The sequence below is a fragment of the Ascidia mentula genome, chromosome 7, assembly GCF_947561715.1.
Source record: "Ascidia mentula chromosome 7, kaAscMent1.1, whole genome shotgun sequence".
NCBI classification, from domain to species: Eukaryota; Metazoa; Chordata; class Ascidiacea; order Phlebobranchia; family Ascidiidae; genus Ascidia; species Ascidia mentula.
The window spans coordinates 19062419-19076051 of NC_138572.1; the positions used below are offsets into that span (position 1 = coordinate 19062419).

The 13633-nt window shown below is 34.4% G+C and overlaps 1 protein-coding gene across 1 annotated transcript; it reads right to left on the reverse strand.

Moving 5' to 3' along the window:
- Positions 1-318: 318 nt before the first annotated feature.
- On the reverse strand, positions 319-12499 carry LOC145909736 (uncharacterized). Its single transcript, XM_082997089.1, has 20 exons — positions 12319-12499; positions 11216-11947; positions 11058-11153; positions 10400-10468; positions 9780-10075; positions 9547-9705; positions 9404-9476; positions 9211-9321; positions 8613-8827; positions 7895-8056; positions 3557-3718; positions 3161-3334; positions 2905-3060; positions 2724-2834; positions 2132-2229; positions 1880-2071; positions 1238-1541; positions 1139-1178; positions 886-981; positions 319-778 (listed from the first exon to the last, which is right to left on the reverse strand). Exons 1-20 carry the CDS (start codon positions 12497-12499, stop codon positions 753-755), a joined length of 3453 nt encoding a protein of 1150 aa, XP_082853215.1. The 3' UTR covers positions 319-752.
- Between the last annotated feature and the right edge of the window lie 1134 nt (positions 12500-13633).

The window sequence follows — 13633 nt, forward strand, 5'->3', positions numbered from 1 at the left end:
ATTGTGATAGGTGAATGTCCCATATACTTTGCGGCTTAGGCCAATTGGGAATCTGGCTGGTTGCCCTACTATTGAAGTTTTGTAGGTAATTAGACACTTCCGTAACAAAAAAGGCCTATTTTTCTTTATTTCATACTGGACTACTCGTGCATCATTCTTCGTACAGTTTAGGAGTAAGTTCTGCTAGCGTTTGGCTGTTTGTACTGCCAGACTAACTAGTCATGTTGTTTATTTGTTGCCTGATGGATAAAGTATTGTGCGACACAGACCATTCTGATTGCTTTAGTTTTTATTAGTCTTTCCCCGGTCAGCGTTTTTAAAAGCAATTTCGGTTAAAAGTGACTTTCGTCAGTTCAGAATATTCGTTTCGCGAAATTGCATTTGCCAAAACGATACGAAAAAAATGTAGCCTAGACAACAATTCCTTGCTAGAAAATAAAGCGCAAGTACCACGAACGTATAATGTAGTGGTTACAATTATTTCTAATCAATATTACCACGTAACGTGCTATACAAAAATACACCACAAGAAATCGTAAATTAGAGAATTATTTTTTGAAATACGCTTCGAAAGAGCATAGTTGCAAAGGCTGCACTTTTGGCCCATTAAAATCTATCTCCAATAATCATCTATTGCACAAACGTGACGAGTAAAAACACGGTTAGGAATGACGTCCAAATCAGCCAATATATACACAACACAAACAAATCCCTCTAAATGTTTCTACAAGGAAAACCATGAAATAAGAACATCATGTTGCACTCGTTGACGGTTTGTCTGAATATATAAAGTAAAAAGCACAATGTAACAAGTTGCATGTAATCTATAATATTTATCTTAATTTGTTTTTAAATGCCAAAAATTATATTCAAGCTACAAATTACCTGAAAAGCCAAGGTTAAAAATGTTGACATTCTCAGCACCAAGCACACCACCATGAGATACTTTTGTTCCGTCAGCATTTATTTTTTGCAACAAACCTGTAATGATTGTTTTTGTATTGGGTTTTATAGAAACCACATTATTTCAGGAAGAAAAATTAAGTGTGATGGCGACACGGAAGAGCCATGAAAAGTCAGCATTAAACAACTGGAAAAATGTGTTGCAGAGTTTTCAAAAATGCATTTTAATTTTTACCTGTTTTTCCTGATTCTGTAGAATTACTTTCGGACCTCTTCTTAACAAGAATTATTGATGAGAGTTTTACAGCAAAAAAAATGAAGTTAATTTTCCTACCTCAGTAGCAAATCGATTCATGGGAATTTTTCCTCGATTTCCTTTCCCATAAACGGTTTCATCATCATGGATAACCGAAATTTTACAATTTTCACCAAAATTTGCCACCCTAGTGTTACTTAAACTCAAATGGATGGGTTCCCTAACAATAGGTAGTTCACATAAATCAGGCAATTCACATCTATTAGGATTGCATTCAATCTGTGCTGGGCTTTCAATCACCAAGATAGAAGTTTGATTTGATGGAGATTTGCAAAAATACAGATAACAAATTTGTAAGAATTTCTCGTGCACTTGCTCCCCACTCAATTCAATAAGTTGTTAAATATGACGTCACACTACTTTTGTTGTTTGTGCCCAGCTGATAAAGTGGCAGAAGTGTGTTTTGAATCTGTGCTAATTCTAATTTCCAATTCTATTTGTTTCAGGCTCTAATTGGTAGGCTGATAAACAGTGTTTAAACCGTTTTTCAACACAAATTGAATAAATGCTTACATTGAGGAAGATTTTGACTTGCAAACGAGCGAAGACTGCAATAAACAGTTACAGCCCTGTGGCGCGGCCAACAGGTTTAGCCAGGCTCGAATAGTGGCTCGTTACAAAATATTACAGACAACAAAATTGTATTTGAAGACATCCCACCTCAATTTAAAAGATTCCGGGTCCAAAACTATCTTGCGCCCTCCTTCAGCGGCATTCAATTCTTTACGAATGTCGTCGTACATAGAAACAACCAAAACGCCTCCTCCTGATATACCTTCCCACTCACCTTTGATTGTTTTCATTTTTCCCTCATTCGGCCAAATGTAATCGTATATTTTGTCAATTACCCACCTACAAAATAAAAGTTTTGGTGTACACAATACCAACTGTTGCCAAATCCAATATTCCCACCATGAAAAATGAGTCGTAAAGAACTGTTGTCTGTAATTATTTTTATAAACACTGGTTTCAAAGTTCATCCATGTGAGCCCATCCACACTTTCTTTAACCTTTAACACCAAGAGGTTGTTATGAATACTACATACTGATTATGAGCTTTAGTAATGTAACATTTTTAGGTTTACATTTACCACCTGTTGACTGACAGAATAAGTTTAATATTATCCAACTAATATCCGTTTTTTTTAAACACAAATCCTATTCTTATGGGAACATACAAATCTTATGCCTTACTCGATAACCTTTATGTTTTTATTGTTGCCCATGCCATTTTATTTCTTTAGTGTATTGTTCATCTACATAGCTGTTTTTTTTGCACATTATTTAATTTTCGCAATTCCAGTTTTTATCTTAAAAAAAGTAATCCAGATATTCTCAGGAAATTTGACAAAAACAAAATAGTTAAATTTTTAACAAATAAAACTGAAGCAAAACAAAAGGGAGCAGGGACCAATGAGAGATATAATGTGACCACAAACGTTTATTATTCAAAACAATAGGTCAAGCGTACATAATAAACTTTTATCAGCTATGAACAACTTACTTCAATCCACTGTTGAGTTTCTGCAACAAATGAAGTTGGTAAAGTAATGGAAATGTCCTTTTTAAACTTTAGATGGTTTGGTTCACATTTAAGCATTGGAGTAATTTGATTCTGCAAACACAATACAAAACATTTTAAAAAAATTCAATGAACATTTTTCTTACATATTTGAAGTAATTACCGTTTCACTTCGCTTTCCATAATATGAGGTCAGCTTTATAAGTACTTGTTGATCCAAAGCATCTTCAGGGATTTCCACAATACATCCACCAACTTCTAATCTACCTCCTTCTTTCCCAAAAAGTGATGAAGTGGAATCCACAAGCTCATAGTTGTCCTATTCATATGTATGTGTTGAATAGAAATCAAACCAAACAAAACTTTTATACTTAGTTCTAGACACATAATACAGAATTGGATCAACATCATTTTCTTACACGATCTTGTAACTCCTTCACTTTGCATTCCATTAACTTTCTCCCATCAGCAGATAAAGTTTGCGACAAATCTTCAGCAGTTTGTTGATAATGAACAATGTTGTGCAAACAATTAGCAATGTGTTCTGCACCAACTTCATCAATTCTATTCCAGTTCAAGTTTATGGATTGCATCTGCCAATCAAAAAAATTAAAATTAAATCAGATTTATAAACCACGATGTGTATTATTTTGACCAATCTAGATGCTTTAAAGGTAGTTGACAACTAATAATTTACAGAAAAAGGAAGTATTGGCTCAAAGAAAACCTAAACTTGTCGTAAGCAACCATATATCTAAAGAATATATTTAGTAAATGTAGGCACATTGAACAGTAATTTTTATTTTAAGCATTACCATGTAAGGCATTTTGCTGACTGCTGCAGACAACTCGATTGCTCCAACACTTGTAACTCCACATCCATTGACATCAAGGTTTAGTACTTTATGTAAACAATTTGCCAAAATCTTGGCTCCTTCATCTCCAAGTGGATTGTTGCTAACTTTTAAAGTTTGCACCTGTAATAATCCAATGTGATAATATCTCATGCTTGTTTCAAATAAAAGCACTTCGGGTCTTATTATTGGCAAATGCTTTTAGCGCATTCTGCAAATTCTGTAAACAAGAAGGCTTAATAACAGCATACACGCAAACACTCAATATTTTTCCCAAAGGCATCTTAACTTTGTGCGTTCATGCTACATGTGGTTGTTATGTACACATCTAAGTGAAGTGGTATCTCTCAAATCAATGTAGTTTACAGGGAAGACAGTGGTACAGGACCTAAGTCCTTGTTATGTGGTTTTATGTTTACACAGAAATGAAAACTAGTAAAGTTAGCCTTTATTCATTGGTTGACATTGTCTCCAATAACAATCTAATTTAGTAATGTATGTTCGGTTTAGGTATCCAATTATTGAAGCCTTTAATTGCGGTTACTATTTGTTACAAACATTTACCACATGCAAATTCAGCTTTAAAAACAAGTCGAGCATTGCAGTAGTTCATGCGAAATATCGAACGACTTTCGTCCGCAAAACACAAGACATTTTAGTTGCTTATTTACAGGTGCGCTTGCCCAAGTTTAACAAAAAATGCAAAAAACAAACCCTATATTATGAAACAGTGCGATGGTATCTGTATCTTCGACGAGCTCATAAAATAAGCCAAAAAATATCATAATTACACAAAAATAGAAGAGGAGAACATATTAAGATTTTTTTTTAAAAAGTTGCAAAAATGTAGGTGGTTTTATGAAAAAAATAAATAACAAAAACCTCATTCAATTTTCAATTTAATGTTGGCTCAAACCCTTTTCTATGCAATGGCAAAAAAAATTGTCACAGGAAAGTTGATTTGGCAGGGGCTGTGTAGGACATAAGATCCTTCAGGAGACTTTTTTGCTGTGTTTTGTCCAATGCAGCTGCAATCATTTTTTTAAATAGTAATAGTGGACCTTTATGGGTTACAAGCCACAAGAAATGCTTTTGGGTAAAAAACTAATACTTACATACCTTCAAGAAATACTCGTTGCCACTGCATTGGATAATAATTAGCTGATAACCTATAAAACTTCATTTTGGGGACTAAATATTGATATGTTGCCTTAATTTGTTAGTGTATTTCAGACTCTTACTTTCAATGGTAAAAAGTAAGTATGAGACAGTATATAGAGATGGTTATTACATTATTAAACCAAGGTATGTTACCTCATGCTTCATTTGTTTAATCCCTTCACAAAAGAATTTCAGTGTTTCCAGTTTCAAGTTACAGTTACTTAAATCGAGTAACACAACATCATGATTTAATATATCCAGATGTTGTCCAATGGTTTCAGTATGAACAAGTTCAATTCCGATGTTGGAAAAATATAATTCGATAGGACGAATTTCTTCATGTTCATATTCATCACTGTCAGAGGGTTCTGTGATGAGTAATTATAATGTTACACAAAAATTAAAGATTAAACCTATTAAACTATCTTAAAAAACAAATCAACCAAACTGCATTAATGGAGAATAAACAATAAAATCACATGTTAATTTAGGTCTTGAGACATTTAGGGGACAAACTATAAAAAAAACTTCCTGTGTTTGACAGAAATGTGTTAAATTTTGCTTCAGATTTTATGTGTTAATTTCAAATGTGAGTTTTATGTTTTTAAATCTTATTGTTTGAGTGTTATAAGTTAAAGATAGGTTGTAATGCTAATAAAACTTTGAAACCAACTGAATAAATGCATCTACTAACAAAATTGTTTTTTAGTACAAATATTATTGTAAAGAGTTGTTTCGGATGATTGTAAAAAAGTTTACAGTAAGTTTGTTTTTTTTTAATTTTTTTTAAGCAATCTATCTACAAACATCAAGATGTGGTTTAAACAAGGATGGTGCTTTTATGTTAACAATTAAATGAAAGCTGGAAAGACAAATGGCAGCTCTTACAAAGAAAATCACTATAGCTACTTGCGTATACAACAACAAATAGTAACACAAATACTACATGATGTTAGAAAGAAAGTTCATTCGTTACCCGATTCCATGCTATCATAATTCAAATTATGTATGAAAAGTTTATGTTGGTCATGTGCACATAGTTATGTCCACATGGAATTAAGTAAGAAAAAACTTGATTTACCAAAAGTTTGACAAAAATTCCACACAGAATGCTTGTAAGTTTTAATATCTTCCAATTACCATTAAGTTTTTCCCCATTGTAAATGATGGAAATCTTGCACTTTTCATCGTACTCAGTTGAACCAAGTTTCCTCTCAATAATCTCCCTTGTGTTGTTTGACTGTTTGTACAAATCATCACATTTGATCGAAACACATCTGATCACTGTTGAGGTTTCCATCACAACAAATGCAATATCACTTGACCCAGGTTTGCTAAATTTGCAGGAAATACAAAATCACTGAATATTTTGCTTATTTCTTATTCAAATATTTTAAATAAAGAACAAACAAAAACATATAACAAACCCCATACTAATAAGTAAATACTAAACTTGAACATGTGACAAACTGAATAGGATAAGTAACAACTGATGTATGCTGCCAATGCCACATACACAAAATCAGTTCAGAAATAAATTCAACCAAAATGAATGAAAAAAGAAAATTGTTAAGCCCCATTTCAAAACCCAATAGCAGGTATAGTTAACTATTACTAAATATATTCAATTAATTAATCTTCTACCATATTTTGAAAACCTTTGGCAGTAAAATTAACTTGCATCCTTCTTCAGTGATATTATATTTTTCATAAATATGGTCGTACAAAACCCCTCCATATTTCCCACTTTGCCACTCTCTGATTTTTTTCAATTTTCTTTCATTTGGCCAGTTGTATAATTTTTCAATGCACCACCTGTGAGGTAAAAACATGCCATCACTTTTTGGAATAACGACTCATCCAATAATCCTACCATGCAGTATGATTTGTACAGAACTGATGCTGGAAGTCATTTTGATAAAAGCTGGTTACAAACTCATTCCAGTTCAATCCATCGGCACTTTCGTTAATCTTCAAAATATTGCACTTGGTATCAATAAAAATCATAAAATCACTTCAAAAGTATCTGCAGCCGAACTGTTCTCAAAACACTCCTTGCAAAAGCTCATCATTTTATTCCATAAACTCCGGCCGACCTTAATCATTAGTGCAACACACACCGACATGCATCGGTAAACACACAGACACACATGACTGCACACACATAATCATGCACAAAATCACTAAACAACAAAAAACAGAAAAGAAGAAATTGAGTTTTAAGAAACAAATACTTTGCAAATTAGATGTTGTTTGCATGTTTTGTCATGGATGATTTACGTTGAAATGTTAAATGTGCACAAATAAAAAAAAAACACTTACCACAATCAATTGGTGAGTTTCTGAAATAAATGAAGTTGGTAAAGTGATGGAAATGTCCTTTTTAAACACTACATGGTTTGGTTCACATTTAAGCATTGGAGTAATTTGATTCTGCAAAAAAAGTTTTTAATGAAGCATTTTCTTCAAATATTTCAAGTAATTACCGTTTCACTTCACTTTCCATAATATGAGGTCAGCTTTATAAGTTTTTGTTGATCCAAAGCATCTTCAGGGATTTCCACAATACAACCACCAACTTCTAATCTACCTCCTTCTTTCCCAACAAGTGATGAAGTGTAATCCACAAGCTCATAGTTGTCCTATTCATATGTATGTGTTGAATAGAAATCAAACCAAACAAAACTTTTATACTTAGTTCTAGACACATAATACAGATTTAGATTAACATTATTTTCTTACGCGATCTCGTAACTCCTCCACTTTGCATTCAATCAACTTTCTCCCATCAGCAGATAAAGTTTGTAACAAATCTTCAGCAGTTTGTTGATAGTTAACAATGTTGTGCAAACAATTAGCAATGTGTTCTGCACCAACGTCATCAATTCTATTCCTGTTCAAGTTTATGGCTCGCATCTGTGAAATAATAATTTTTTTAATCAGAATTACAAAACATGACGTGTCAACTATTAGTTTAGACCACCCCAGATGCTTTAAAGGTAGTTGACAACTAATAATTTACAAAAAAGCAAGTATTGGTTGAAAGAAAACCTGAACTTGTCATAACCATCAAAAGATTTAACAATATATTAAGTAAATGTATGCACATTGTACAGTAGTTTTTATTTCAAGTATTACCATGTATGGCATTTTGTTGACTGCTGCAGACAACTCGATTACTCCAACACTTGTAACTCCACATCCGTCTACATCAAGGTATTGTACTTTATGTAAACAAGTTGCCAAAATCTTGGCTCCTTCATCTCCAAGTGGATTGTTGCTGAGTTTTAAAAATTGCACCTAGAACAATCCAATGTGATAGTATATCATGCTTGTTTTAAATAAAAGCACTTCAGGTCTTATTGGCAAATGCTTTGGGTGCATTCTGTGAATTCTCTAAACAAGAAGGCTTAATAACAGCACATATGCGAACACTATTATTTTTTTCCAAAGGCATCTTAACTTTGTGCATTCATGCTACATGTGTTTGTTATGTGAACATCTAACTACCACTGAAGTCGCAATGCCTCTCAAATCAATGTAGTTTACAGGGAAGACAGTGGTACAGGACATAATGCTTTCTACTTCAGCTTTATATTATTTGTTTACTTCAGTTGTTTATAAATTGGCATTTGTCACAGAAGTGAAAAAAAATAAAAAATGTCAATTCAATTGCAAAAAAACACTTTCAGAAGTCCTTGTTTTGTGGTTTTATGTTTGGACATAAATTAAAACTAGTAAAGTTAGCCTCTTTTCATTGGTTGACATTGTCTCCAATAACAATCTAATTCAGTGATGTTTGTGTGAGAATGAATATAAACAAATAAAATATAAATCACAACAGCCTTGGTTTTACCTCGTGCTGCATTTCCTTAATTCCATCACAAAAGAACTTCAGTTCTTCCACTTTCAAGTTACAGTTACTTATATCGAGTAACCCGACAGATCGTTTGTACAGATCCAGACTCTGTCCCATAAGACGAGCACGATCAAGTCCCATTGGTTGGCTGGAAATCTGTAATTCCATCGGAGGAAATTCTGTGTGTTGATGTTTTATTTTAACAGAAGGTTCTGCAAAATAGATAAAAGATGTGCATGAGTTAGCAAAAAGTACTTTTCAAAAATGTCCCTCACTAAGCAAAAAACAAGCAGTTGGAAAATCAAACTTCATAATTTAAGTTGCATTCTTGTTACAGCACTCAGGAGAAAATAAAAATTTGCAGTTTCTAAACAACGAGTGCTCCTGAATTGATGTCAAACACAATATTTTGTGAAGCAAAAGCTGCAGTAAAAGAAATAATTCACTTGCTATGTGATGGAGATTAATTAATTTACGTGCAAAGTTTATTTGCAGTGGGTTTATGAACCAAAGCAAAAATCACAGCCTGTTAATAACTAGCTTCCTGCGATGGGTAAAATGTATGAATATAGTTTGAACACACAATATTTTTTACCTTGTTTTTCTGCATCACTTTCAGAAACAATGCTTGTAAGATCGCTAATGAAACCGGAATCTGCTGTGGATCTTTGATCAAAATCCTTCAAATCTGCTATTGATGTCCCGCCTGTAATGCAAGTGATATGCTCAACATAAATACCCAATGAAAATGGGATTGTTTTGTGTCATAAATAAGTGTTAATTCTTACCTCTTGGTTTTAATTCATCCTCAGTTGGTTTGAATTCATCCCAAGTTGGTTTTAATTCATCCATGCAGATTTTCTGCAGCACAAAAATGTAAAATGATTAAATTTTGAAGAACACGACCAAGATGAGAAACAAAACATCTTACTGGGCCACCCTGGCTTTGGAAATCTTTCAAAATTTCAACAGATTGAAAATCCAACCCGCAACCAACCAACCATATTTCCTTGACATCTACCAAATTCTTACATATGATGTCGACTTCATCAACCCCAAGTGAGTTGAAATTCAAATCAACAACTTTCAACTATGAAAAAATTGGTTAAAGAAGTTTTTGTCACCACTTGATAAACTAATTTGATTGAAAATTAAAAAAAAAACCTTGTTTCTCATTTTTCCAATTGCTCCACAAATCAGCTTCAAGGTTTGGGAGTTCAGGTTACAATAACTCAGATTTAGGACAAGATCAGAGTGTTTTATTCTCGGCAAAAATTCCACCAGAACATGACTTGAAGAAAGTGATAATGTTGTCCCAGAAAAATCCAATTTGGGGGGACAAAACAAAGCAAGTCTGTCTCTCCAGTTTTTGGAGCATTCTTGCAAATCAAGCAGTAGATCTAAAAATGTAACATGCACTGAAGTATCAGCAGAGGAGGGGGTCAAATGACTAAACAACCCTGTAACCATAAGCAGGTTCATGACAAATGTTTTCCCTGTGACAATAAAACTAAACATTTTTGGTCTGAATGAATGATTTAAAACCAAAAACAGCACAACGGTAGTAGATTTGGTATGATTGGCATGGATACTTGGTCAAAGTGCAAGAAAACCAGAGCAAAGAACACAAAAGACAAATTGCGAAGGCCAAATGTTATTTGAAAGTTATTTGATCAAAAGCGAAACAAGATAAGAGACAACAGCTCTTTTAGACCTTTTGGTTTTACTAAACTCTTCACAAAAATCTTGTCTATAGCAAGACATGCAAAAATGTTTCTAAATACCTCGTAAAATGTAGTGGGATGCGGTTTTAAGGTGATGTGAAAGTTTTTCAAAGAGTTTCTGACGTTTGTCTGTGAGTAAACACAAATGTGCAAATCTGTAAAACTTTTACAACTTCTATAATTAGATATGTGACATAAGGCTGTACAAAATGTGTTATATCACTTTTTTGTTTTTGTACCCACAACCCATTGACTATTTACAGTATTAAAAGGACCCTACACTATGAAGATAATTCTAAACACTCAAGTACCAATATTACCAATTATTTTGCATGAATTAAATAATCACAATAAAAAACAAACACAGTTGCAAGCCTAGCATAAATTATTAATAAAAAATCACTGCATGTCTAACCGCAGTGCAGAAAAATTAAACACAAAACACCATCGGTACAGTTATGCTTGGTCACTTAACATTGAAATATGGGGATGCAATTATTTAACGTGGCTAAGGAATCGTTTCGTTACGGCGTTTGCATGTCATATCATTCAATGCCCTAAGCCATTACCTGAAACTTTAAAACATGACATGTGTTTCAAATGCAAACCTGTGGCTGCAGATAAAAATTTAAAAAAAATTCAAATGTTGCACAAATAGAAAGTCTGTGTTGCACATATTGTAAACCAGGTATGTTGCAGGTTTACATAGCAAATATACCTTTTTTCTGGATCCTGGAATCTGTTATAGAGTGGGGAAGACCACTGTCACATCCGGACTCCAAATTTCCTTCAGCAGGGTAACTTCCCAATACCACTTGCAACACAACAATTAGCAAAATTAGAAGATATTGTAAAAATAATTAATGCCATGCTTACAACGTTTCTGTCCAAGCAAAAGGCCAGAGACAAATCGTCGAACCATTGCCCAGTGTGAAACTTTCACCACCTCATCAATGATTTGGTTGAATTCTTCAACAGGCATAAAAAAGCAAATGTAAAAGGCGCAAATAAATTCTTGTAACATTTGATGTGAAAAGAAAAAGAAAGTTTGGGAACCATCGAAAACTTTACGATGTGAGAACCAAGAGTGTTTCACAAGCTTAATTATCACATCCTGAACATTAACATACTCTAAGCCCACTGCAGAAAGGTCTGCATGGCTAAATACAACAGTGCGGCGAGTCATTCCATTGTAGGCCATTTCCCCAAGGGCTTTTATAACAAAGTTTATGCTCTGGCCCTTTGCATATTCAGATACATTAAATTGTTGCAATACTTGATGGAATAAGTTGGTAATTGTATTTAAACTGTCTGGGTCACCAAACAAACAGACATACAAGACAAATTGTAAAAACAATGGATTGTGACATAAACGTAGTATTTGTGGAGATTCAGTTTCAAGTTTTTTGAATAGTTCACTTGCTTTTTCTTCAGCATAGAAATAAAACAGCTTTTTCATGTCTTCTGTAGCAAGGTCATGGACATAAATGGTAGATTTTGGACGAAATCCCACAGGAATGTCAAGCAGGGAATGCGGACGTGATGCAATAATTAATGTAGCTTTTCTGAACAGGGTTTTGTTGCAGAGATTCGCAACAAGCTGTTGAACTGTAAACAGAGTTCTGTAATCTGTGTTAATTTGCTTATATTTTCCAGTGACCATGTTGTCTGATTCAGATCATCAAATACTAAAATGCACTTTTCTTGGTTTTGCTTCATCCATTTGAATGCATAATCAAGGACAGTTTGCTCGGTATCAGGAAACTGCCTGTCCAGTAGGAGCTCTTGAAGTGTAAGTTTGTCATCACCATAGTCTATATTCATGAAGTTTAGGTGTAACATCAAATACCCCTTTTTGATGTGTTTCAGCAGTTTCTTGGATAACCAAGTTTTCCCCGCGCCCGGCGCTCCAGTGATTGCGATAAACTGATGACCTTCATGAACTGCAGTAAGCAATTCCTCAAATGTTGTGGGTTCACCTTTAACTTTATTTACACTGTCCCTCATTGTTGATGGCACAAATTCATCTTCTTTCTCAGGATCAATACCCTTGTAAAAGTTAAGTTTTTCCAGTTTTGGATTAACATCTGAGTAGTATAATAAGTGAAAGCTGTCGCGACGGTCATAAATCCCTTTTAGTGAGCCATCATGATGAGCCATCCTTAGTGATGATGCTACGCCATCCACGTGCTAAGTTAAGGCCTACGCTGCTCACAGAGCAGTCGAGTGCTTGTGCCGGGTCGGTGAGAGGTCAAGTCAGCGCTCCGATTTACGACCTCTCGCTGCGAAGCGAGTGTGAGGACCGGTCGTAAAAATCAGAGTGATCGACGTCCAATTCCACGCTGTGAATTCCAGCTGGGGTCGTGTATTTCAGACCATCACTGTGTACAATATCTAATTACTCCGTGTCAAAACACACCTTTATTTTTAAAATAACTTGTGCTTTTGCTTGATAACAGTGATTTTAAGTCAGAACGCCGATGGTTGTTTGTTTATGATCTGTCGCTGTGTGTGATTGTTAATTTGGCTGACGCAGGTCACAAAAAGAGTGATTCAAACTTGGTATTCCAAACGAATTAATTAGACGTTCAACAGAGTTCACACAGTCTTTTCGAGCTGGACGATCAGTTTAACATGCAAGTTGAAGCCGACTCTGATCAAAACAAATATCACAAACCAAAAAAGTACAATCACTTTATAAGGATGATATGTATAACTAAGTTAAACCGAGCATTACGTGCTGATACCTTTGGCCGATTGCTAATGTCGAGTGCAGTACGATGGTATGAAAGGAAAAAGTGTTAATTGTTCTCTTCTCTATAATCTGGAGCGGGCATGGATACGGATGTTTGGTTCTTTCGATTTGTCTGGGAGCATTTCATACACCTTTTCATGCAGGCTTCCGATTGGTTTATTTCCATCCGAAGCACCGCACAATGCATTTGGAGCTGGGTAATTGGTACACGGGGGCGGCGTATCGCTGATATAGGTTTGTTCGCATTAATAAGTGTTTGACTGGTAAAAAATGTGCGATAATATTATTTATTTTTAAATAATGGAAAGAGAGTTCCCAGCGAAAAGAGGGTAGTTAAAAAAAAAGAAACTCCCAAGCGTATAACATGGTAGGTGGAAGCGTTGTAATTAGCTTTATGTGCATGCGTTCTAATTAAAATCACAGCAATATGCGAACCAAACTTGATATTACAAATGGACGTTCAAAGAAGAGTGCACAATGCGTATTGTTTAACGATGAAAGTCAGAGCGCACGCTGTGCTAGGCTTGACGCGGCGCTGT

Bases quoted from the DNA above. Each gene is read 5' to 3' on its own strand.
- LOC145909736 (XM_082997089.1), bottom strand. From the start codon at position 12,499: ATGGCTCATCATGATGGCTCACTAAAAGGGATTTATGACCGTCGCGAC. The intron at 8,057-8,612 runs GTAAAACCAAGG...GGATTGTTCTAG, and splicing joins TTAAGGAAATGCAGCACGAG to GTGCAATTTTTAAAACTCAG. The intron at 982-1,138 runs GTAAAAATTAAA...CAATCATTACAG, and splicing joins TACAGAATCAGGAAAAACAG to GTTTGTTGCAAAAAATAAAT.